The sequence below is a fragment of the Pungitius pungitius genome, chromosome 3 (assembly GCF_949316345.1).
Source record: "Pungitius pungitius chromosome 3, fPunPun2.1, whole genome shotgun sequence".
In the NCBI taxonomy this organism is placed as follows: Eukaryota; Metazoa; Chordata; class Actinopteri; order Perciformes; family Gasterosteidae; genus Pungitius; species Pungitius pungitius.
Window position 1 is genome coordinate 593,925 of NC_084902.1, and position 24,791 is coordinate 618,715.

The following is a 24,791-nucleotide window of genomic DNA, read 5'->3' on the forward strand; positions in this document are numbered from 1 at the left end:
CCTTCTGTTCTGCTCTAAACCCAAGTTACAACTATTTTATCATTTGATATTCCTTTACAATACTGTTCTTATTTACTCATTGATATATATATATACATATATATATATTATATTTATATATACATACATCTGTTTTATGTGTGTCTCTAAGTGCCACTTAAAATTATTATTTAATAACAAAATACAAAAACAAACTCTCTCCGGTTTCTCTTCCTCTTCTTCTCTTATTTTATTTTGGAGCCCGTGGCCGGAAGTGCGAGTGTGCGCGCTCCCGTTGTTGGACGGACGCTCCATCAGTGCGCGCCGCGCGGCTTCAGCTTTTGCGGAGTTTTGAAAACCGCTAGAAGTTGTGGGACGGAGCGCGAGACCTCCAGGTAAGCCTCACCTGTCTTTTCACGTGCTAACCAGGCTCTAATCAACAGTGACGTCAGCGGGCTGATTAACGGGGAACTTGTTTATACTGTAAACGAGGCCAATGATCACGAGACAGTCCCGATCACTTTATCGATGAGCCAGATTCTACGTGCACGTGCTCGTTCACTCGTGAAATGTTAAATACAATTATCAAGGTACTGCGATCTATGGTGTACAAGTATATTTATACAATTATACTTATACCATATAATTCACGAGTAGAAGTGGTTCAATTGAGGATTTAATAATGATTATGAATCGATTATTGTGTTATTGATGATTGGGATGTAAAGTTGAACTCATTAAAGCAGATTAAATGAGTAGAAGTATAAAGAAAACTCCCCGCTGTCTGTCTGTCTCTCTGTCTTCGTGTCTCATTCTCACTGTGTCTCTCTCTCTCTCCTTTACCTGTCTGTCTGTCTGTCTCTCTGTCTCTCTTGCTACCCATCTGTCTCTTTACCTGTCTGCCCTGCGTCCTGCGAGTCTCTCTACCTGTCTTTCCGTTTTCTCTATCTATGCGTCTGTCCTTCTTCCTGCCTGTCTCTCTGCATCCCTCATGCTCTACCTGTCTCTCTCTGTCTGAACTCTTACGTAACATTTTCTTCACCTTGTTTTCCACTGTGCGTCTCTGCAGGACAACCAGCCGTGTGTCCATTGGCTGAGAGACGTCCGGAGGCGGTGTGAGAAGTGGTCGTATAGTGGGCGGGACTTCCTCTGAATGGAGGACAAGATGCTGCCGACTTTCTGCTCCGCCCCCTGCGGCTCCACCTGGCTCTGGTAAACCTAACAAACCTTCGGCCTGATCGGTCAGTGATCAGTGTGAGCTGCTCTCTGCTGGTCCGGCTTCCACGTTACTCACCTGTGTGTCTCCTCCTCCAGGTGCCTCCTGATGGTCCTGACGGCTCTGCTCCCTGCTCTCGGGGTGTGTTCATGATCTCTCTCTTATTACTTTTATTGTTACATCACATGTCACTTAGCTGACGCTTTTATCCAAAGCGACTTACAATAAATGCATTTCAACCGTGTTAAAAGTTAAAGTTTCTCCCTTTCTTTGAAATCCCAGCTTCCTGCGGTTATGACCTGAGAAGACGACTTTAAGTCTTTTCAGTCCAAACAACCCAAACAACTTCATCCTTATTGATCCATTAGAACCCATCTTTGTGAGAGTGTTAACTTTCCTTAACTTTCCTTTGATCTTTTTGATGCATTCTTCTTTTGGAGGACCCCAGAATGTCTCAGACACCCTTAGATGATGTGTCAGGTTCAGGAGTGACTAGTGTCCCTTAGGATCCAGACCTGGGGCTTCCAGGTGGTTATTGATCACTTTGGAAACGCAAGAGATGAGTTTAAAGAAGCTCTGCTCAGAAGATGGTGGAATGATGGAGGAGCAATGGAGGGAGGATGAAGTTCTGATGAAGGACTAATGAATGACTGATGGAGAACTGATGGAGGACTGAAGGAGCACTAGTGGTGACAGCAGATGGAGCGCTGATGGAGGACTGATGGGGACAGCAGGTGGTGTGCTGATGGTGGATTGAGGGAGCCAGATGGACTATTGCCGGGGACACCAGATAGGGACAACAGATGGAGGACTGATGGAGGACTGATGGAGCCAGATGGAGTAGTGACGAGGACACCAGATGGAGACAGCAAATGGAGCGCTGATGGAGGACTGATGGGGACAGCAGGTGGTGCGCTGATGGTGGATCGATGGAGCCAGATGGACTATTGCCGGGGACACCAGATAGGGACAACAGATGGAGGACTGATGGAGGACTGATGGAGCCAGATGGAGTACTGACGAGGACACCAGATGGAGACAGCAAATGGAGCGCTGATGGAGGACTGATGGGGACAGCAGGTGGTGCGCTGATGGTGGATTGATGGAGCCAGATGGACTACTGTCGGGGACACCAGATAGGGACAACAGATGGAGGACTGATGGAGGACTGATGGAGCCAGATGGAGTACTGACGAGGACACCAGATAGGGACAACAGATGGAGGACTGATGGAGCCAGATGGAGTACTGACGAGGACACCAGATGGAGACAGCAAATGGAGCGCTGATGGAGGACTGATGGGGACAGCAGGTGGTGCGCTGATGGTGGATTGATGGAGCCAGATGGACTACTGTCGGGGACACCAGATAGGGACAACAGATGGAGGACTGATGGAGGACTGATGGAGCCAGATGGAGTACTGACGAGGACACCAGATGGAGACAGCAAATGGAGCGCTGATGGAGGACTGATGGGGACAGCAGGTGGTGCGCTGATGGTGGATTGATGGAGCCAGATGGACTACTGTCGGGGACACCAGATAGGGACAACAGATGGAGGACTGATGGAGGACTGATGGAGCCAGATGGAGTACTGACGAGGACACCAGATAGGGACAACAGATGGAGGACTGATGGAGCCAGATGGAGTACTGACGAGGACACCAGATGGAGACAGCAAATGGAGCGCTGATGGAGGACTGATGGGGACAGCAGGTGGTGCGCTGATGGTGGATTGATGGAGCCAGGTGGACTACTGTCGGGGACACCAGATAGGGACAACAGATGGAGGACTGATGGAGGACTGATGAAGCCAGATGGAGTACTGACGAGGACACCAGATGGAGACAGCAAATGGAGCGCTGATGGAGGACTGATGGGGACAGCAGGTGGTGCGCTGATGGTGGATTGATGGAGCCAGATGGACTACTGTCGGGGACACCAGATAGGGACAACAGATGGAGGACTGATGGAGGACTGATAGAGCCAGATGGAGTACTGACGAGGACACCAGATAGGGACAACAGATGGAGGACTGATGGAGCCAGATGGAGTATTGACGAGGACACCAGGTGGAGACAGCAAATGGAGCGCTGATGGAGGACTGATGGAGGACTGATAGAGCCAGATGGAGTACTGACGAGGACACCAGATAGGGACAGCAGGTGGAGGACTGATGCAGGACTGATGGAGGACTGATGGGGACAGCAAATGTAGCGCTGATGAAGGACTGATGTGGACCCCAGATGGTGACAGCAGATGTTGCGCTGATGGAGGACTGATGGGGACAGCAGATGGAGGACTGACGGAGCACCGATGGAGACAGCAGATGAAGCGCTTAAATTCCTGCTGCTGATAAACACGCCTCAATGATAACCTGGTTTAGACAACGCTGCAGGAATGTGGCTGCTAAACAAACACTGATGCATGCTGGGAAACCGTCCGTCTGGGGCCCACAGAGCAAAAAAAACACCCACTGGAGGTCGGTGAGGGTTCTCCGCCTGTTTGTCTCTGACGGAGCTCCACCACACCGTCACAGGCCTTCTTTGATTTAGTATTTAGAGCATGTGAACACTTTAGAGCGCATGTTAGCGTGCACACCTCCTCCTATCTGATGAACATCTGTCCTCATTCAGAGGGTTCAAAGACACTGTGGGTCAGAAGAAGTGGATGCGGGATTGTCACTGATGCTATCTCACACACACACACACACACACACACACACACAGACGCTTGTCTCTCTCTCTGCACGGAGTGTTGAGAGAGACATGGATCTGTCTCCTTGGTAACAATCAGAAGCTTTGGACGTGTGCTGAATGTTCAGATAGCTCAGACGTGCCTCTCCTTGGTCACATCTGCTGTGGAGAAGGAGGGAGCATCTACCCATTGCTCCATGGACACTCCCCTGCAGTCCAGGAGACCAACAAACTACTTAGTTCAGAACACTGTCGCTCTCGTTATGGTCACGGATATCATTTTAAAGCTGAAGGCTCATTGGCTCATTGGCTCATTGTGTCAGGTCACGCTGATGTTTGTTCTCTGTCGGTCTGCAGGGCGACCTCAACGAGATGTGTGCCGGCAGGGACTGCTCCACCTGTCAGTGTTTCCCCGCCAAAGGAGCAAGGGTGAGACTCCGCCTACTCGCCAATTAGTGCACCGCTGCAGCCCGGCACCATCACACCTGCTTTCTTCTGGTCACACACCTGTGACACCTGCACTGTAACACACATTCAGGCACACACTAAGTGATAATGAGCTGCTGGAGGAGGAATGTGTTAAATCAGCAGCTGTTTCCCCCATAGTCACAGTCATAGTTATAGATACTCAGTAACAGTGGGATCCAGATGTTTCCATCCTCAGTAACAGTGGGATCCAGATGTTTCCATCCTCAGTAACAGTGTGATCCAGATGTTTCCATCCTCAGTAACAGTGTGTTCCAGATGTTTCCATCCTCAGTAACAGTGTGTTCCAGGTGTTTCCACCATCAGTAACGGTGTAATCCAGATGTTTCCATCCTCAGTAACAGTGTGATCCAGATGTTTCCATCCTCAGTAACAGTGTGTTCCAAGTGTTTCCATCCTCAGTAACAGTGTGATCCAGATGTTTCCATCCTCAGTAACAGTGTGTTCCAGGTGTTTCCATCCTCAGTAACAGTGTGATCCAGATGTTTCCATCCTCAGTAACAGTGTGATCCAGATGTTTCCATCCTCAGTAACAGTGTGATCCAGGTGTTTCCATCCTCAGTAACAGTGTGATCCAGATGTTTCCATCCTCAGTAACAGTGTGATCCAGATGTTTCCATCCTCAGTAACAGTGTGATCCAGATGTTTCCATCCTCAGTAACAGTGTGATCCAGATGTTTCCATCCTCAGTAACAGTGTGATCCAGATGTTTCCATCCTCAGTAACAGTGTGATCCAGATGTTTCCATCCTCAGTAACAGTGTGATCCAGATGTTTCCATCCTCAGTAACAGTGTGATCCAGGTTCTTCCATCCTCAGTAACAGTGTGATCCAGGTGTTTCCATCCTCAGTAACAGTGTGATCCAGATGTTTCCATCCTCAGTAACAGTGTGATCCAGATGTTTCCATCCTCAGTAACAGTGTGATCCAGATGTTTACATCCTCAGTAACAGTGTGATCCAGATGTTTCTATCCTCAGTAACAGTGGGATCCAGATGTTTCCATCCCCAGTAACAGTGTGATCCAGATGTTTCTATCCTCAGTAACAGTGGGATCCAGATGTTTCCATCCCCAGTAACAGTGTGATCCAGATGTTTCTATCCTCAGTAACAGTGTGATCCAGGTTTTTCCATCCTCAGTAACAGTGTGATCCAGATGTTTCCATCCTCAGTAACAGTGGGATCCAGATGTTTCCATCCCCAGTAACAGTGTGATCCAGATGTTTCTATCCTCAGTAACAGTGTGATCCAGGTTTTTCCATCCTCAGTAACAGTGTGATCCAGATGTTTCCATCCTCAGTAACAGTGGGATCCAGATGTTTCCATCCCCAGTAACAGTGTGATCCAGATGTTTCTATCCTCAGTAACAGTGTGATCCAGATGTTTCTATCCTCAGTAACAGTGGGATCCAGATGTTTCCATCCCCAGTAACAGTGTGATCCAGATGTTTCTATCCTCAGTAACAGTGGGATCCAGATGTTTCCATCCCCAGTAACAGTGTGATCCAGATGTTTCTATCCTCAGTAACAGTGTGATCCAGGTTTTTCCATCCTCAGTAACAGTGTGATCCAGATGTTTCCATCCTCAGTAACAGTGGGATCCAGATGTTTCCATCCCCAGTAACAGTGTGATCCAGATGTTTCTATCCTCAGTAACAGTGTGATCCAGGTTTTTCCATCCTCAGTAACAGTGTGATCCAGATGTTTCCATCCTCAGTAACAGTGGGATCCAGATGTTTCCATCCCCAGTAACAGTGTGATCCAGATGTTTCTATCCTCAGTAACAGTGTGATCCAGGTTTTTCCATCCTCAGTAACAGTGTGATCCAGATGTTTCCATCCTCAGTAACAGTGGGATCCAGATGTTTCCATCCCCAGTAACAGTGTGATCCAGATGTTTCTATCCTCAGTAACAGTGTGATCCAGGTTTTTCCATCCTCAGTAACAGTGTGATCCAGATGTTTCTATCCTCAGTAACAGTGGGATCCAGATGTTTCCATCCCCAGTAACAGTGTGATCCAGATGTTTCTATCCTCAGTAACAGTGTGATCCAGGTTTTTCCATCCTCAGTAACAGTGTGATCCAGATGTTTCCATCCTCAGTAACAGTGGGATCCAGATGTTTCCATCCCCAGTAACAGTGTGATCCAGATGTTTCTATCCCCAGTAACAGTGTGATCAGAGAGCTCGGACAGCAGCACGTATCCCTTTAATGTGACCAAACTGTTGCCCAGAGTGCAGACACAAAGAAAACCCACAATGTGTGTGTCTGTGTTTGTACAGCTGGGGGCAGCAGACAGCCAGAGAGGATTGTGGGAAGGCGTCCGTCTGAGTGATTTCACAGTTTGTTGGTTTCAGAGAAAGAAGGACAGAGAACAGACTAAGAGAGATCCCAGCTGTCACATCTCATCACACACACACGCACACAGAGACAGGGACACACACAAAGACAACACACACAGGCAGTGACACCCACACACACACGGAGGACACACAAGGGCGCAGACCAGCAGGTGGATACTCACATAGAAACATCTTTATTACAGTTTTAATGATGATCAAAAACACACTTCAACATCTTAAAAGATCACAACCCAACTCACACAAACAAATCTAAACAAATATTTATAAAGAAAATATTCAATAGACTACATAACACGGTGGTCGCCTCACAGCGAGAAGGTCCTTCTCCAACCAGCAGCCTTTGTGTTGTTCGCGTGATGCAGAGAATATTAGTAAAGCTGCTGTTTGCAGAGCTGTGAGGAAACGTCTTTGTTCCCTGGACACAAACCAGTAAGAACCATTAAAGAGGAATAAAACACATTATAGGTTCAGTACCATTGGACCAGTTAGTGTTCTAGTGGTTAAATATGAGCATGGTGTGTGTTTCCAGCCTGTGTGTAGTGTGTTCTAACACAGTGAATTAGTCACACGTTTGTTTTATGATGAGTTTGTACATTAAATATTAAGCCTTGTTTCTGTCTTTTGCTGCAGTAGCGTGTTGCTTTGGTTCTAATCACGGTTCAAACTCCGTACGCTTGCATTAATATTTACACCTCAACAGGGGGGACGTATGCGATTGTTTGGGGTGGTTGCCATGGTAACTCGTATCATGACTCCATTCACTGAGTCAACCTACTCCGAGTTGATTGAACAGACTCTAAACAGCTGATCTGAAACCCCAGAGTTTAGGTTTGACTCAGAGTTTGTTGAACCTCCTTCTTGAAACGGACCCCAGGTGTTTGGTGCTGAGTTCAGTCAATGTTGTGTCGACCTTGAGGTCACATGACTGATCAGCTGATTAGCTTCCAGGAGGCTTATTTAAATCACCTTCAGAGAACTTGAACATGGAGAGGCTCTTCTGATGTTCCTCCACTTCTACTTAAAAATAACTTCACTAGAAAAAAAATGTATATTGGGTTATATTAAAATAAATAAGAAGTATGTATAAAGTATTTCAAACTAGTCAGTGTGTTTCTTTATGTTGTCTTCAAGAACAGTGAAGATAAGGGAAGCTCCTCCAGGTTCTACCCGACCAGGTTCCTCCGGTTCTAACATATTTATTTATGTGTGCAGGGTTCTCCGGGCCCTCTGGGGCAGCAGGGTCCTCAGGGGCCTCTGGGCTTCCCAGGCCCTCTGGGGCCTCTGGGACAGAAGGGCGACAGAGGAGACGAGGGGCCGATGGGGGGCAGAGGACCGAAGGGAGACGTGGTGAATAAACCCGTTGGGACGGTTCTGTTTTATTCTGGGCTGAAGGAACAATCAAACAGAAGCCTCCATTCGGCTCAGAACCAATTTGACTCCGTTCCTTTTCTTCTAGGGAAGCATTGGCGTTCCCGGTTTTCCTGGTTTGGAAGGAATCCCGGTAAGAAGCCCCGCCCACTCCAACATCACCGCCACTCTGATTGGCCCAGATGTGATAAGGTCAAAGTTCAAACTGTGAGCCTGTGTTTGTATGTTCAGGGTCACCCGGGTCCGGCTGGAGGTCCTGGTTTTCCGGGTCTGGACGGGTGTAACGGGACCAGAGGAGAGAGAGGAGACCCTGGACTTCCAGGAGAAACCGGACCCGACGGAGAACCGGTCAGAGCCGCCAATCGATCAATAACTGGAACCGATCATTTACAGAGCAGTAGTATACCCAATGTGATGTGATCAATGTGGTAAAATACTTTTATTCTGAAGGGTTCTGAAGGACTGAAAGGGTTCCCAGGAGATCCAGCCGTCGACTTTTTACAGTACCCAGGAGTACCTGTGAGTACACGTATACTCTGTGTGTACTGTGAATGCACTGTTGGTTTAGATTATTGATTATTCAAATAAAATAGCTGCAGACTAAACTATCAGGATCACTTTGGTGGATGAAGATACTTTACTTTAACACGGCAGCAACTAATGATTATTTTGAGAATCGAAAAATTATTTGATTAAAAGTACTATATGTACCTCTAAGGTGTAGTACAGTAAAAAGTACTAAATGTACCTCTGAGGTGTAGTACAGTAAAAAGTACTCTGAGGTATAGTGCAGTAAAAAGTACTATATTTACCTCTGAGATGTACATCAGTACTGAACTTAAATGTATTACAAGTACTTGTATGTCTAAAAGTATGTTTTAGACATCTGATTCTGTTGATGTATTTGTGATACTTCTCTCTGTCACAGAGTACACTAACAACATAGTATTTGTACATTGTTCATGTTTCTCAGGGAGACGTTGGTTCCGCTGGACCTCCGGGTCGTCAGGTGAGAACGTGTTGTACTCCTTTATGCCTTTAGTTTATATGCTTAACTTAGTAAGAAGTTTCAAGTATTTACTTCATTTCTTCTTTTTATTTAAAACCCATTAAATGAGCAATTCTTCTGCTTTGTGAGGACTTATACTTCTCTGTGTACTGAGAGGAGGTTTTGTCCGCAGGGGGAACCAGGTCTCCCCGGGCCGGTTGGGTTTCGGGGTCCATCGGGACCAGATGGAACCAACGTGAGTCGCGTAGAACACAATCCTAATAAATATGAATACTTTAAATCATTATTTCTTTATTAATATGGAGATACTGTAAACAGTGCGTTTATGAAGGCTGGGCTCAGTGGTGCACGTTTGTCTCTACAGGGTTACCCGGGTCGGCCTGGCTCCAGGGGTCCACCTGTAAGTAATATAAGTAATTTACTCTTACCGCATCTTTATTTTACTTCTATTTTATGCCACTTCATAGTTCTACTCTACTACATCAAGTACATCATTATATATTATATGCATTTAGTTATTAAATGAAAGAAATGATTAATGAATTGCAAAAAGTAGCATAGCATACATAAATAAATATTATATATAGTGAGTACTGATAATCACATTACTGATTCAGTAATGGTGCTTTGCTCATAATACTCTTTCTGACAGAGTTTCTTGGTTATTGATCATCAATAATGTTTATAATGTCTTTGTATTCATATTTGTCTGTGTTTCAGGGAGAAAGAGGTCGTTCTCTGCCTGGACAGAAAGGAGACGAGGTACAAATACTCACATATTTCTGGATGTTAACTTCGTCAGCACTGTGGTGGTAGTATCTTTAACTGTGGTAGTATTGTGATACTCAGTTGTACTCTGGTAATATCGTAGAACCGTGTGGTAGTATTGCAGTACTGTGTATTTTCTACAGGGGTATCAGGGTCTCCAGGGGCAACCAGGTCCATTTGAGTACGTCGACCCTCCAGAAGACCGGTACCTCAAAGGAGATAAGGTGGGCGTGACCTACTCCGATCACCACCAATCAGATTACAGCATTATGCTGTTCTACTGGGGTTCTAATGTCCTGGGACTCTTATAACACTACAGAAATTATGTTTGTATGTATTGTGGTTCTCCTCAGGTGGTACTGTTCACTGATTTGCTTAAGTTCTGGTTCCACTGTTGCTAAACTTGTTTTTTGGGGTTCGTCAGGGTTCTCAGGGGCCTAAAGGAGTCTGTGGAAGGCAAGGAATGTCGGTAAGTTCAGTCATCTGACAAAGCTCTGGGACATCTGGCCAAAGGAGCATTGGGTTCCTCTGAACACAGGGTTCTACTGGAAAGAAGATTCTCCTGAACACAGGATAAGATGAAGTTGTTATCGAAGAACATCTTTCATTGCCATTCACTTTTTTAATCGCATATTTATTGACTTTGAAGGCAATGATCTTTTTGGTTTAAGGGTTTGGACGGTCTCACCGGGATCAAAGGGGAGAAAGGGATTGTGGGATTTCCAGGTTCCAGGGTGAGTAACAATCTGATTGATTGGTATAGATCAGTATTGGAAGACAAAAGTGAGGACCATTCAGATCAATAATGGAACACTTGTGCGCCCCAGGGGTTTTCAGGTAACCCTGGTCGTCCCGGAGAAAGAGGATTCAAGGTGAGCTAACAGCAGTAATCTCAAAGCTGCTCTTCTAATAACTTCGTACTGATTATCCGACTTACTGGTTGTTTTTTCGACCCGTCGAGATGATCTGAAACAGGCTTTTTAATTTCATTTCAGGGGATTCAAGGGAGTCCGGGTCTTCCGGGTCTGATTGGTCGAGATGGTCCAAAGGTCAGTTTTCCGGCTCTTGATGTATCTCTGAGGAACAATCACATGCAGGGAGGGAATTGTCTCCTCTCATTAATGGCTTTAAGGCATACGGATTCGATATCACAGCATCAGTTTACATCGATACCAAATCCATGCATCCATCCATATTCCTCCGCTTCTCTGAGGTCGGGTCGCGTTAGCAGCAGGCCTAGCAGGTTTCCCAAGGGTATCCAAGACATGCAGCTGCAGATCAGATGACGCGATTACAGTTGATCATTGATCTCCGGCCTAAGGTGCTCTGGTACCAGATACACTTTTGAGTAGTGGGGCGGCCCTTTCGGTCAACGGGGAAACTCCAACATGGCGGCGCTCAGATGGGGGCCGTTGAGTATCCCCGATCCCGCCCAGCGCTTCTCCCCTTGTGGGTCAGCCCTACTCCAGGAATTTTGAAATTGAATAATTAACGCATCATCCTTAAAGTCTTTGATTAGATCAAAGAACAAGGCAGTCCATGCATCATGTTCCTGATATAGTTAATTAATGAATCTCTGTGTTCCAAGGGCATGCTGGGAAATCCAGGTCCCAAAGGCCTCCCCAGGGACGTGGACGTAACACACTCAGGTACAGATTATTACATTCAATGAGCTGGATGACATCATCACTGTGGTCTGATGTCAGCTGAACTCCTCCTGTCTCACAGGTGACATCGGAGATCCCGGGGCCCCCGGACCAAGGGGCCCTCCAGGAGACATCGGACCAATAGGAATCCAGGGCCGCACCGGAGCCCGTGGCAGGTCCATACCCGGTCAGTGGCGGTCACGGCTCTGCCCACGACTGAGGTGGCGTGCCGGTGAATAACGTGTGTTGTTCTTCTTTAGGTCCGGCGGGCGCCGTGGGTCCGAGGGGAGCTCCAGGATGCAAAGGGGACAAAGGAGATCCGGGTCAGGTGTACCAATGCGTACCCACGCCTGGAGAACCTGGAAAACCGGGTTTTTCTGGCATAAAAGGAATGAAAGGACAACAGGGGTTTCCAGGTACTCAAGGAACGCAATGTAGCGTCATCATCTGAATTTCATCACATAACTTTTTATTTTTGTTCCTCAGGTACTTACTGTGTGCCCGGGACCCTGGGAGAATCTGGGGATCCAGGTGATCAGGGTCCAAAGGGGGCCCAAGGGTTTCCAGGAATCAAAGGTCAGTTTGATTGTCCTTGACACGAGGTTCAATAGAAAGATCAGAGGCTCCGGGATGTTTCCTTGAGGAAATGCCGCATGCTTTTAATCTGCTTGTGTTCCAGGTAGCCACGGCGACTGTTCTTGTGGTCCACCAGACAAACTGATGGGCCCTCCCGGCAGAGTGGGTGACCCCGGGTCTTCAGGGTTTCCTGGACCTCCGGGGGCCCCGGGGCTGAGAGGAGACAATGGTTTTCCCGGAGACACGGGAGAAAGTGGACCGCAGGTTAGTCCCCTGGGAAACAGCCGGACCTGAAGAGGAACCATTGAGAACGTTATTTACCGTCACGCCACCTGGGGTCAGAAGTTGTTGGGTGTAATTCACTGGATGGCTGTTTTGTTTGCAGGGTCTGGGTGGATATCCAGGTGTCAACGGGTTCAAAGGTCAAAAGGGGGATTTCAGTGTGGTGGATTTTAAAGGTGAGGTAGAACAAATAGAAACCTACTCACAACACAACATGATGATGTCCCATCCCCTGATTGGACTTATGTCTCCAGGTGAGAAAGGAAACCGGGGCCAGTCGGGACCTGTAGGCCAACAGGGGTTTTTAGGGAGAAGAGGACTTGACGGGCCCCAGGGGACCCCAGGAGACCCCGGCCCTGAGGTCAGTCAGGGTGACTTTGTACACCTTTGAAAACCAATGAGACTTTAATATAGATAATTGTCATGGTAATTTACACTGCAGCCACTTGACTCTGAATATGTTACTGCTGATGATGTCACGGCTGATGATGTCACTGCGGCTGATGTCACGGCTCTTCTGCCAGCCGTCTTTAAATCTTGTCTTTGTTTCTTTTCAGGGAGAAAGTCATGTGAGTTCTCCTGGAGATAGAGGCCTCCCTGGACTTCGAGGGCCAAAGGGCTTGTCAGGAGCTTCTGGGCCCCCGGGTCAGGGTATAGTTGGAGCATTAGGACAGCGTGGGGGCCCCGGGGACCCGGGACCAACTGGCTTCCCAGGGGCCCCAGGACCGAAGGGGGTAAGAGGTAAAGATAAATTTGAATTTGAACTTGGATGTAAGACTGCAAATTCTAAGAAGCCAAAAATCTAACTCTGACTCTTCGTCACGTCGGACTTGACTCCTTCCCTTCTTTGACTACACTTCATTTGCAGGGGACAATCTGCCCTGTGTGCCCAGAAACCCCGGCCCCCCGGGAGAGAAAGGAGACACTGGAGATGAAGGTATACACCATCTAAAACACCTGTCACCTGCTCACCTGTCTGCCTAACTCCCTGTTTACCTGTTTACCTGTCGGTCTGACCTGTTGCTCACTTGTCCAGGTTACAGAGGGCTGCCAGGTCCTCCAGGGTTTCGTGGCCTCAGTGGACCTGATGGACTTAAAGGTAACAGAGGTCAGCCTGGACTGCCTGGACCACGTGGACGCGAAGGTACCAGAGCGCACCTGCATTAAACCAACATCTCTACCACACCTGTACCATACCAGTGTCACGCAAACATTTCACCCCCCCGAACATGTGTACCACACCTGTATCAAGCTTGTACCACATGTTTACCCAACTGAACCACCCTGCGACCTTTCCCACACCAACTCTGGTACCACACTTGTTCTTTACATTGTCCCTGAATTTCCCTCCTGCAGGACCTCAAGGTTTTGTTGGTGACACCGGAGAAGAAGGACGTGAAGGCATCAGCTTTAGTGGAGATCCAGGTGGGCACACCTGACTGTCTGTGATGTGACTCACACTTTTTGAGAGCTCCAGAGAACTACTTCATAATGAGTTATGTTTACCAGGTGTTCCGGGGCTCCCCGGCTCTTCTGGACTCAGAGGCCCAGCGGGTGACTCTGCTGTTGGGCCCTCAGGACCCATTGGCTTTCCAGGACGACCGGGCCCTCAAGGACCTAAAGGGGTCCCCGGCCCCCCAGGGATCAACGGACTGGAAGGTGGAGTACTGGACCTGATAATCAATAAATTAATGAATGACAAAAACAATTCAAATGTAAAACTAAACGTTGAGAATGTTTCCTGTGTTTCTGCAGGACTCCCCGGTCTGGCAGGGGCCGCCGGTGTCAAGGGCCAGAGAGGACAGGATGGGGCACCGGGTATAACCGGCCCTCAGGGGCTCACATACAACTCCTGTGATGCAGGGAAGCCTGGTTCCAGGGGCCTTTTAGGCCCTCTAGGACCTGTAGGACCTCCAGGTAAAACTTCACTTACTACCTACTACACTTTACTTTAATTACTTCACTTTATTTAGCTTTATTTTCCTTTTTTACTTCCCCATACTGAACGTTATCATATGTGTGTTCAGGTTTCTATGGGGAGAAGGGGGAGATTGGCGAGGGGGGTCCTCCGGGTTTTGGCCCTCAAGGCCCTCCAGGTTCACCGGGTTCTCCGGGTTTGCCTGGTTACCTGGGGCCACAGGGCTCACCGGGTCCTGATGGAGACTCTGGACTGCCTGGGCTGGACGGTACGAAAGGTGAGATGCTACACACCAGCACACATGAGTTTAAATTTATCCCAATAATGCACAGAAATACTGACTGTTTGTGTCAGGTCTGACAGGGCTGGTGGGCCATGACGGAGGCCCGGGGGGCTCTGGACGGACCGGGATCCTCGGAGCTCCGGGAAGGATTGGGGAGAGAGGGTTCAATGGACGAGACGGAGGTCCCGGATGTGAGGGCCGGAAGGGAGAGAAGGGTACTACTCAGAATCATTATTGTACCACTATAGTACTTCTACTGTACTGTGATAAACCACCAGTGTAAACCTACAGAATGACTGCCCTACGTGTCTCTGCCGCAGGCTGTGAAGGGGTCCCGGGGCCACCGGGAGAGACCAAGGTGGTCCAAATCAAGGGAGGGAGAGGAAAACAAGGAACGTCTGGCATCAATGGCTTTCCTGGAGCTCGAGGTCAGAGCTGTAGAGACTGTTGCCAGGTTGTCACACAGGTCATAGTAGGGTCACAACCTTTCTAGATCAGAGGTCCGATGCTGCAGTCAAGTTTTCAACCAGGGAACAGGAAGTGACCATATTAGGACTGAGGAGGATGTTGAGACGCCGTATACTAACAACCCTAAAGTATCCCCTGCTTTATGGGGCCTGTCAATCAGTGTGTAGCCCCGTCCGCTTTATGTTTGACTCTAAATTGACCGTAATTTACTAAATGAACAACAATGAACAACAATGAACTAGAGACTGAGACCATAAACTCATATTTACAATTGTTACTGAGGGAATAAATCAAGAGAGAAGTAGAGTCATTTTCTCATAGACATCTATGGGACCAGAGGAGAGATTTGTTTAAAAGCAATACCAGCAGAACTGTGGCCAAATTGAAATGCTGACCGCATGGATTTTACCAAGATGTTGTACGTGTCTCTGACAAAGTTATATAACCAGATCCTAAATGTTCTAACATTACATTCACTCTCTGCAGGAAGTAAAGGTGTGCGAGGAGCTGCTGGTAAGCCGGGTTTTGGGGGCATTAACGGACCCTCGGGCATCGTAGGACTCCCAGGACCCGATGGTCCGTTCGGACCACCAGGATCTCCAGGACCACCCGGACGCAATGGTCCACCTGGATTCATCGGCTTCCCAGGAGAAACCGGAGATCCGGTAAGAGAACCAGAGGATGAGGTTTAAACATGAGAACCAAAGAACCCAAACCTGTTTACTGGTGTTTTGTAAATATTCAGAGATTTATATGGATGTATTTCTGTTGTAGGGTGACCTGGGACGTCCGGGGAAAAAAGGAGAATCTGGTCACCAAGGATGTCCTGGACCTAAAGGTATCCACCGAGCACCAACTCTTACTTTAGCTTTTCTTTAGTGTAGTTTACTGCGTATTACTTTACTTCCTTCACTTTTATTAACTTTACTTTGGTACTAACCCCCCCCCCCCCCCCCAACGTACCGTTTCTTTTACTTTACTATTTTTCCTTTGCTTATTATATTTGATTATTTACCTTTCAGGTGATAAAGGAGAGTCCATCAGTAGTATCGGTCCACCTGGAGACAAAGGGCCTCCTGGAGACAAAGGGCCCTTAGGTGATGATCTGGTTCTGGTTCAGCTGCAGTGACTAAGAAAATAAAGATAATGAGCAGCATGGTTTTATTGTTTCAGAAACTATTAATATAAAATGAGTTGAAGGTAGAGGAACTTGTTTGTTGATTATTTGTTGATGATCAGCAGGTGAGTTTTAGACGAATCCGCTGTTTTTCTCTCTTAGGATCTCCTGGACCTCCAGGAGATCCAGGTAGAGTCGGTTTCATTGGGTCTCCGGGGCCGAGAGGGTGCAAAGGAGATCCAGGGGATCAAGGGGAACTGGGCCCAACAGGTACACAACTTCTCCACTACAGTCACCTGACCTCACTTTAGGCTATAAAAGAACTCAATGGAGGTCACGTTACAAAATGTCCACCACTAAGCAAAACGAGGACTGTCTGACTCAGTCTTTCTCTTTTTTCGTCTGTCTGCTTTATTCCAGGTGTAATGGGCCCCACTGGTCCCAGAGGCCGTTCAGGTTTTCCAGGTCTACCTGGTAAAGTCGGTGCTGATGGTCTTCCTGGACCTCCAGGCTTCCATGGTCTCCCAGGTTGGAACTGTAACCCCTAAGGGCTGTGGTGTCACACATGTTACATCATTAACACATCATACAGCCAGATCTCATTGAGATCACAGTAGAAAATTCTGTTTGGTGACCTAACTCCTCCTCTTCCCTACTAGCTAAAGTTGTCTTTCAAAATTAGATGTGAAATTTAAAAACATTTGATTTTCACATTTTTTATGTTTATCTACCTCACATATCTCAGACCATGTGAGTTTGATTTTGTCAAAAGATGACATGGTTTTTTTGCGTCAGGTCCTCCCGGACCGCTCGGTCTCCATGGACTTGACGGACTGAAAGGAGTAAAGGGGGACATGGGGACCAGAGGTACACATCTCTTATATGTTGAAACAACGGCTCCATCTCTCCATGTGTGCTAGTGTCATGTGACCAAAGTGGAACTGAAATTAACTGACGGTTCCGACAATAGATCACAAGCTTCAGGCTTTAAATATGATTATTTGCATTGTGAGTAAAAGACGTAATGCCTGCTGGGAAAAAGGAAACAGGCGAGCATAGCCAATGTGTTCATTTGGCCCAAACGCACCAGATTTTTAGGGGTTGAAAGAATTATTTATTATTGGTAACTTCCACACAGAGATAGAACTTCTGAATTCAAAGTTCTTGATTGTTGAGGTGGGATGAGATTTGGACAAAACTTTTTTGAGTTTCTGAAATCTACTGAAACTATTCAACTAATCTATTGAATCAGGGTTAGTTTGCTGTCTCTATAACTGACTAATAACAATCTGAATAATCTATTCATCCTTCCATGTCTGGGCTTTTATTTAAAGGTTTTTTTAAAGCAACTCTTAAGAATCAATAAAGGTTTACGAATCCTATTTGTCTGAAACTTCCGGAGGCTTTTGTTTTGTCATCGCCACGGTAACGTCCGTCTGTCCTTCAGGTCTGGGTGAAGCGGGCCCTCCTGGTTTTATTGGTCTTCCGGGGGAAAAAGGTCCTCCTGGTCCACCGGGATACAGTGGTTCATCCTCACCAGGCCCACCAGGACCAAAGGGCCCCTTAGGACCTACAGGTCTGTAGTAGGGGGATTTCTCATCAGGGGTCGATATTTGACGGGTTGACTGATCGGTCTTAAACGTGTTGCAGGGCCGCCTGGGAATATAGGACCTCCGGGTAAATCCGGACCGGACTGCAACGTTCTGATCCCGGGGCCTCGTGGAGATCCTGGTCCTCTTGGAGAAGACGGAGAGCCAGGTGAGACTTTAACCTTTGGCTTCAATGATCCAGCGTTTGTGACGATGACGATGACGTTTGTCTAAGGTCTAAATTCGGAGTTTCCGACTCGGCTCTTTACTCACCGAGACGGTTGGGTGTCAATCTCCTGTTCCATCCTACCCTTCTGAGCAAGAGCCCGAGATACTTAAACTCCTTCACTTGCAGTAGATGTCCATGAAAGTCAGAAACAGGAGTAGTGATAAAGGGCAGCACCCACCTGGAACACTTACATACTCCTGCAACTCCCCTCCTGCAACCCGTCAAGGGACTCCTCTAGAAGGTTGAGTATTGTGATATATGGATTGTTTGAGCTCACTCTTTGGTCCACCTTTTTTGTTGTTTTTTTAAATGGAAACCACCAGCTTTGTCTGCCAGTCCATTGACACTATTCCAGACCATCTGACATCACAAAGGTGTGACAGCTAAAACACCCTAACAATGTCCAGCATCTTCAACAACCTAGGCCATCAGATGGTTTTTCCGAACCTCCTTAAGACCAACCCAAACTCTAAACATTCCACAGTTAAATTAATAAACATTATGCACAGTCTGACTTTGACTTTAGCCAGAAGGATTTTGATGTGTATGTCAAATGAGAGAGATGAGTCCAACCAGAAGCCAAGGTATTTGTAGGAGCTGACGAACTTCAGGTGATGATTCAACTTCAGCAGATTAATCACTCTTGATGAACTTCAACATTTGTTTGGTCTTCCAGGGTGTGTCGGTGAAATTGGTGATCCAGGTCAGAACACTCCGCTATCTGGTGACGTCGGGGACAACGGATACCTGGGATGCGAGGGGCCTGGAGGCCCACAGGGACTTCAGGGGCCAAGAGGACTGCCAGGACAGCCCGGAGGTCCAGGAGAGAAAGGTCAGACTTCTTCTTTCCATCTTTGAAGGTGATGAATAGAAAATCCAGAGTAAATTTGTTTTCTCCACATGGCTCTCAACGTGGCTCGGTTGAGTTGGCAGCTCTCGTGTAATAGTGCTTACAATGTTGATCTGTAAAACTGTTTTAATGTTAAGAAGAGACTAAGTTCAAAGAAAGACAGGGGGTTAGAGAGAACTGATATCGGAACTTTAGAACGGACTAACCAATAAACCGGTTAAGTCCTATAGTCACACCTGTGTGGGTCCTCAGGTACGCGGGGGTCCACTGGTCTGATGGGAATCTCTGGGCCTCAGGGTCCTAAAGGCTGTACTGGACCTGGTGGAACTACTGGACCAAAGGGGCCAACCGGATTGGTGGGTCCAAAGGGGGAGATGGGACGAGTCTTGTCCTGTTTCCCTCAGTCCCCAGCGCCGCCGGGGCCACCCGGCCCTCCAGGCCCAGACGGGAATGTTGGCATAGAGGGAGTGTTCGGCCAAATCGGACCCAAAGGTTGGTGTTCCAGGTTATAGTATTTGTTTCTCACTTCTGCTCAGAAGAACTGGTTTGAACAAAGTGGCCGCAATAAAACCAAATCCAGAACCACTTCAGATTAACTCAAGGAGAGACCAACCAAAAAGTCCCTAAGTATCTTCTGATGTTTAACCTCAACCATCGGGTTCCTTCTCTCTGCTGCTGACCATGAAGTTTGTTGATAATGCATTTCAGGTCAGAACGGGGACTTCGGATCTGAAGGACTGATAGGCATTAAAGGGGTCCCCGGTATAGATGGTGGACGAGGAGGCCCGGGCCGGCCGGGGGAAGACGGAGTCCTTGGAGCCAAAGGTGAGACCTGTTCTTGACTACTTCTCTGTATTTGAGTGTCGGTCCTTGTGGATTTGTTGGTGTTAGTTCCTGCGGTCTCTGTCTCTTAGGTTATTCTGGTCGAATGGGGGACCCTGGGCTGCCTGGACCCATCAAGAACCTGAACTCGGGCTTCTTGCTGGTGTTGCACAGCCAATCAAATGTAATTCCCTCCTGTCCAGTAGACATGAGGGTTCTGTGGGACGGATACAGTCTGCTGTACCTGGAAGGTCAGGAGAAAGCTCACACTCAGGACCTGGGTATGTAAATACATATATATTTACATATATAGCTATATATATTTATATTATACACACACATCTATTCCATGTGTCTCACCTGTTCCCAGGTCAGGCAGGTTCTTGCATGCGGGTCTTCTCCACCATGCCGTTCTCCTCCTGCAACATGGGAACCTGCTCCTACGCAAGTCGCAACGACAAATCCTATTGGCTGTCCACAACGGCGGCCGTCCCCAGCCTGCCAGTGGGCGGAGCCTCCATCAAGGAGCACATCAGCCGCTGTGTAGTGTGCGAAGCCCCCTCCTCACCGGTCACTCTGCACAGCCAGACCTCAGACCAGCCAGACTGCCCCCCCCACTGGAGGAGCCTGTGGACCGGATATTCTTTCCTAATGGTGGGTACAAATACTACTATAATACTGCGGTGCCAGTACTATTGCTGCAGTACTACGGCTGCTGATGCTGCTACTGGGTATACTAGTACTACTTCTTCTGCTACCACAGTACTTCTACTGCTCCTAGTGACTTATATTAGTCACTAGGAGCAGTAGTATATTAGTTATACTACTTATATATATATAATGTCCTATGCATAATCTTGTGTTTATTTACACTGCTTGGTAGTATTTGATAAATCTAACAGATGACAATGACTACAATGACAATGAGGATAATGATGAAAATGATGATAATCTTTAGATGTGGTTGAAGAGTGTGGGAAAACCTGCAAAATCTACAGTTTATGAAATACTTGTTTCTCCCCACTGTACATAAAGAGAATATGTACAGCATGAAATATACATGGAGAATGATAGTGATGATAATGTGTTGATGATGATGTCATTTCCTGTGTGTGTTGCAGCACACAGGAGCCGGCGATGAGGGCGGCGGCCAGTCTCTGACATCATCAGGAAGCTGCCTGACGGACTTCCGGGCCCAGCCCTTCGTGGAGTGTCAAGGCCCTCGAGGAACCTGCCACTACTTCGCCAACATCTACAGCTTCTGGCTCACCAGGGTGGAGGCCACCGCCTCGGCCTACGAGCAGGGCTCCTCCACCACGCTGATGGAGGGCTGGCAGCAGAGGGAGAGCATCGGGAGGTGCACAGTCTGCATGAGGAAGTAAGGTGGAGGAGCACCACCTCCTCTTCCCCTCCACCTCTTCCACTTCGTCCTTCTCCACCTCTTTACTCAAAACTTAGACCCTTCTTCCACCTACGCCTGCTCTACCAGCTCCACTTCCTCCTCGTCTTCCACCTCCTCCTCCTCACTTCCTGCAGTGTTTGCAGAGTCTGACTGGACCGAGAAGAAGAGACTTGTTGGTTTGTCTCTCTGATGAGATGTTAAAGGTCAGGCAATCAATCAATCAATCAATCAATCAATCAATGTGATTACATTCTAATACTAAACATTTCACACACAAAATAAAAAAACTATCCATTTTGTTTGCTCATTAAACCAGATTGGTTTTATCTGGATGACATTTATTTTGAAAATAATGTGATGGACCAGCTGATTGGTTAGTGGCGTTAAGCCCCGCCTGCCGGTGTGAAAACTACTTCCGTTTGGGCGGCCGAGTGGAAGCTGTAAATATTGTTGACATTAAACCTTGAATGATGTTTTTGTTCCAGTTTTCTTCAAAGTTCAGAGTTTCTCGTTCTTTATTCATCACGTGGCTCAATGAGTTTGATCATTTTCAGGATGAGATGACGTAGATCAGGCTTCACGTCTCCGAAGCAGCTTGGTCTAAATCACCATAGCAACACATGGAGCAACTTGAACCTGATGATGGAACATCTACTGTCATACTGTCCTTCATACTGTCCCTCACACTGTCTCTCACACTGTCCTTCACACTGTCCCTCATACAGTTTCTTATAGTGTCTCTCACACTGTCTCTCACACTGTCCTTCACACAGTCTCTCACACAGTTTCTCACACTGTCCCTCACACTGTCTCTCACACTGTCCTTCACACTGTCCCTCATACAGTTTCTTATAGTGTCTCTCACACTGTCTCTCACACTGTCCTTCACACAGTCTCTCACACAGTTTCTCACACTGTCCTTCACACTGTCTCTCACACTGTCCCTCACACAGTTTCTCATAGTGTCTCTCATAACTATCAGTTAGACTCTTTGGGCTCGTTTCTCACACATTTAACCTGTCTGTGATACTTTGGCTTGTAGCCTGCAGGTGGCGCTGTCACTTTTTACCTCGATTGTTTGATTTATTTTATTTTCTATCGCAAATTTGCCTCACAGGGCTTTACAGTCATGTGACCTCCTCTGTCCAGAAACCTCATGAAATGAAAGGGCATTATTTCTGGAGAATAAAGGGAACCTTTAGAGGGACAGGATGGACAGAATGAACAATACGATCAATTGATCCGACAGAAATGATTCAAATACACTTATGATCTCCTCGTAACCATCATCGTCTCCTCGCCTTCCTTCCCGTCTATTTGTGCTGTTGGAGAATCCTGACTCCTCCGCCTTAGTAGTGATGGGGATTTGGGGGATTTTACTAGACGGAGCCCAAACCGACACAACAATAATTGAAATGCCAAAGCAAAATGTTTTCTTCAAATTGAACAATTGATGAACTGTTTAAACAATACTGTAAATATAAATAAATAAAAAACACTTGGCTTCAAACTTTTTAACTTCAAACTCACACTTGATCCTCATGTTGACCTCCTCTATCACCTACTGTGTAGTCAGTACGGATGATATTGGTCCTTTGGTACCTTTGGTATGTTTCAGCTCAGTTGGTCCTTTGTCTCCTTCAGTGCAGACCACGGGGTGTACGGTCCGGGGGCCCCTGTCGGGCCCTTTTCCCTCCTGCCGGTGGACTTTTGTTCTTGTACTGACCGCGTTAAGCGTGTTCCGGTCATGAAAGGTGTTGCTCCAGCGGGGGTCCATGGGTGGGACCCTCCTCTACCGCTCCAGCAGCTCTGGGGCTGCACCTCATCTGACTTTGACCTCAGATCAGACAAGCTGACCCTCTGAATTCCAGCCTCTTACTGAGTGCAGGAAAGGAGACTAACAGGGTTTCAGTGGTGGAAACGCTCAGCCTGCACATCAGATCCAGGCAGAGCCCACAGACGGCAGGAGGCCGTAAAACAGCCCCAAGTGGTTGGTAACCTCCATCTGAGGCTCAATACTAGACCCTCTATGGCAGACTGTAACCTGCAGGCAACACAATACTTTGTTGGACCTTACACTGACCTACCTGTTGACCTACCTGTAATTGAAAATAATGTGTATAATGTCAGCAGACATGTTTGTGTCCAATCAAATGAGGGCCCAACGTGGGTGAGAGCTTTTCTCTTTGGGTGAATTATTCTTTTATGGCTGCCAAGCTGCATGTGAAAATCCACAAATCAAAAGAGACAAAAGTAACTGAAATATATTCATTCAAAAAATGTTTTTGTGTGCATGAGTATGTAAATAAGTATATTTGATAGTTTAAATACTTCATTTGTTGTTATTTCTTTATTAAAACTGGGGTTTTTGGTTAGTTGCCACAAGGCAACACCGCAGGTCAAAGTCCATGTTTTTGTACCAACTACTGATGTTGAATGGGGATGGAAACAGGAACATTTAATGAGCCTGAGGTTTAGAAATCAAGCTGTTGGGGCTGATCCATCTGACAGGGAGGACAGTGACAACGAGGACAAAAAGATTGGATCCCTGCAACAGGTCTGCCAGACAGGAGATCAGGGGTCAGTCAGGGGTCAGTCAGTAGAACAATGTGTGTCACTCATTCATTCATAATCATTCATTTTGAATATGACATTCATATTTGTACCTTCTTGGGATAACGCATGTCTGATGTCAGTGAGTCTGTGGATCGAGATGAGGATGCAGACGTAGTAGAGGTCGAACACCCCACAATACATTCTGTGCTCTCCCATTTCTAATGATGTCATGTCCCCCCCCCCATCAGTATTTGAGACATTCTTCATGTTATTGTAGGCCAGGTGATGCCATAAAATGTGACACAAACAACACCTTTAAGTTGACATGTTTTGTATGTGGATTTTGTACAAACAGTGTTGGTAATTTTATTTCTTTGTTTAATCTTTTTGTATTTATGTTTGGATCCATTTGTGGTGAATGTCCTCAAAATGAACTACTTTCTAAATGCTTACATTGCTTGTTTGACTTATTTCACTTATTATATTTACAAGTTGCCCTGAGGCAACAGACCTAAATCAAGTTAGGGGGTGGGGGCAAATAATATGGTTTTACCCCCAAAATAAAGTCATGCCAATGAAGGAAAATTAAAAAGAACTATGAAGAGCGAGTTCAGCAGGGCGTAAAACCGGCCCTGCCCCCGGGGCACGGTCCTCGGAGCGACCCAACCTGGTTGCATCGCCACGCCGTGGATTCACTCACTGCAGTGGAAGGAGTCACACGAGTCACAGGGTGCAACAAAGCCCTGTAGAAATAGAAGTGAAGGCTGACGTCCCGGCCCTTTGGGGTCGGACCCACCATTGACTCGTGCTGTAGGAGCCAGTAACAAGGAAACAAACAAACAAGGTGTGTGTGTGTGGAATGTAGCCCATTCATTCAAATATTAACTGTTTAATTGTTGTTACTGTATCTGACCTCCTCTTACTTAATGTAACCATTATGAAGCTAATGTGATGTAATACAACAGCCCTGAACACCTGAGTAACATTTTATGTGTTTCCTCCATATATGAATAAAAATGAGTAAAGGAACCCTCTCACTACCACACTATCAATCAATGAATCACATTGATTTCATTCTTCAGATTTTAGTGCAAAGGTTAGCAGTTTATTGAGATTGACATATTAGACTAAATATTTTCAAAATCCTTTTGGGTGAAAGAAAAGGAATGAATG

At 46.9% G+C, this 24,791-nt stretch overlaps 1 protein-coding gene across 1 annotated transcript; it reads left to right on the forward strand.

Annotated features, from left to right (window-relative positions):
• The first annotated feature begins 1,132 nt into the window (after positions 1-1,132).
• col4a4 (collagen, type IV, alpha 4) lies at positions 1,133-22,750 on the forward strand. Its single transcript, XM_037450950.2, has 46 exons — positions 1,133-1,191; positions 1,294-1,336; positions 4,248-4,319; positions 7,948-8,082; positions 8,192-8,236; positions 8,335-8,451; positions 8,554-8,622; positions 9,077-9,112; positions 9,285-9,347; positions 9,477-9,512; positions 9,833-9,874; positions 10,024-10,104; positions 10,305-10,349; positions 10,552-10,614; positions 10,708-10,752; positions 10,876-10,929; positions 11,469-11,529; positions 11,609-11,713; positions 11,787-11,942; positions 12,013-12,102; positions 12,206-12,366; positions 12,488-12,560; positions 12,639-12,745; positions 12,942-13,125; positions 13,253-13,321; positions 13,421-13,528; positions 13,741-13,809; positions 13,894-14,043; positions 14,140-14,301; positions 14,412-14,579; positions 14,657-14,800; positions 14,906-15,013; positions 15,540-15,718; positions 15,828-15,891; positions 16,076-16,150; positions 16,333-16,440; positions 16,591-16,698; positions 16,966-17,037; positions 17,618-17,746; positions 17,821-17,928; positions 18,665-18,820; positions 19,091-19,330; positions 19,547-19,663; positions 19,753-19,941; positions 20,031-20,314; positions 20,782-22,750. Exons 1-46 carry the CDS (start codon positions 1,133-1,135, stop codon positions 21,040-21,042), a joined length of 5,010 nt encoding a protein of 1,669 aa, XP_037306847.2. The 3' UTR covers positions 21,043-22,750.
• Positions 22,751-24,791: the final 2,041 nt, after the last annotated feature.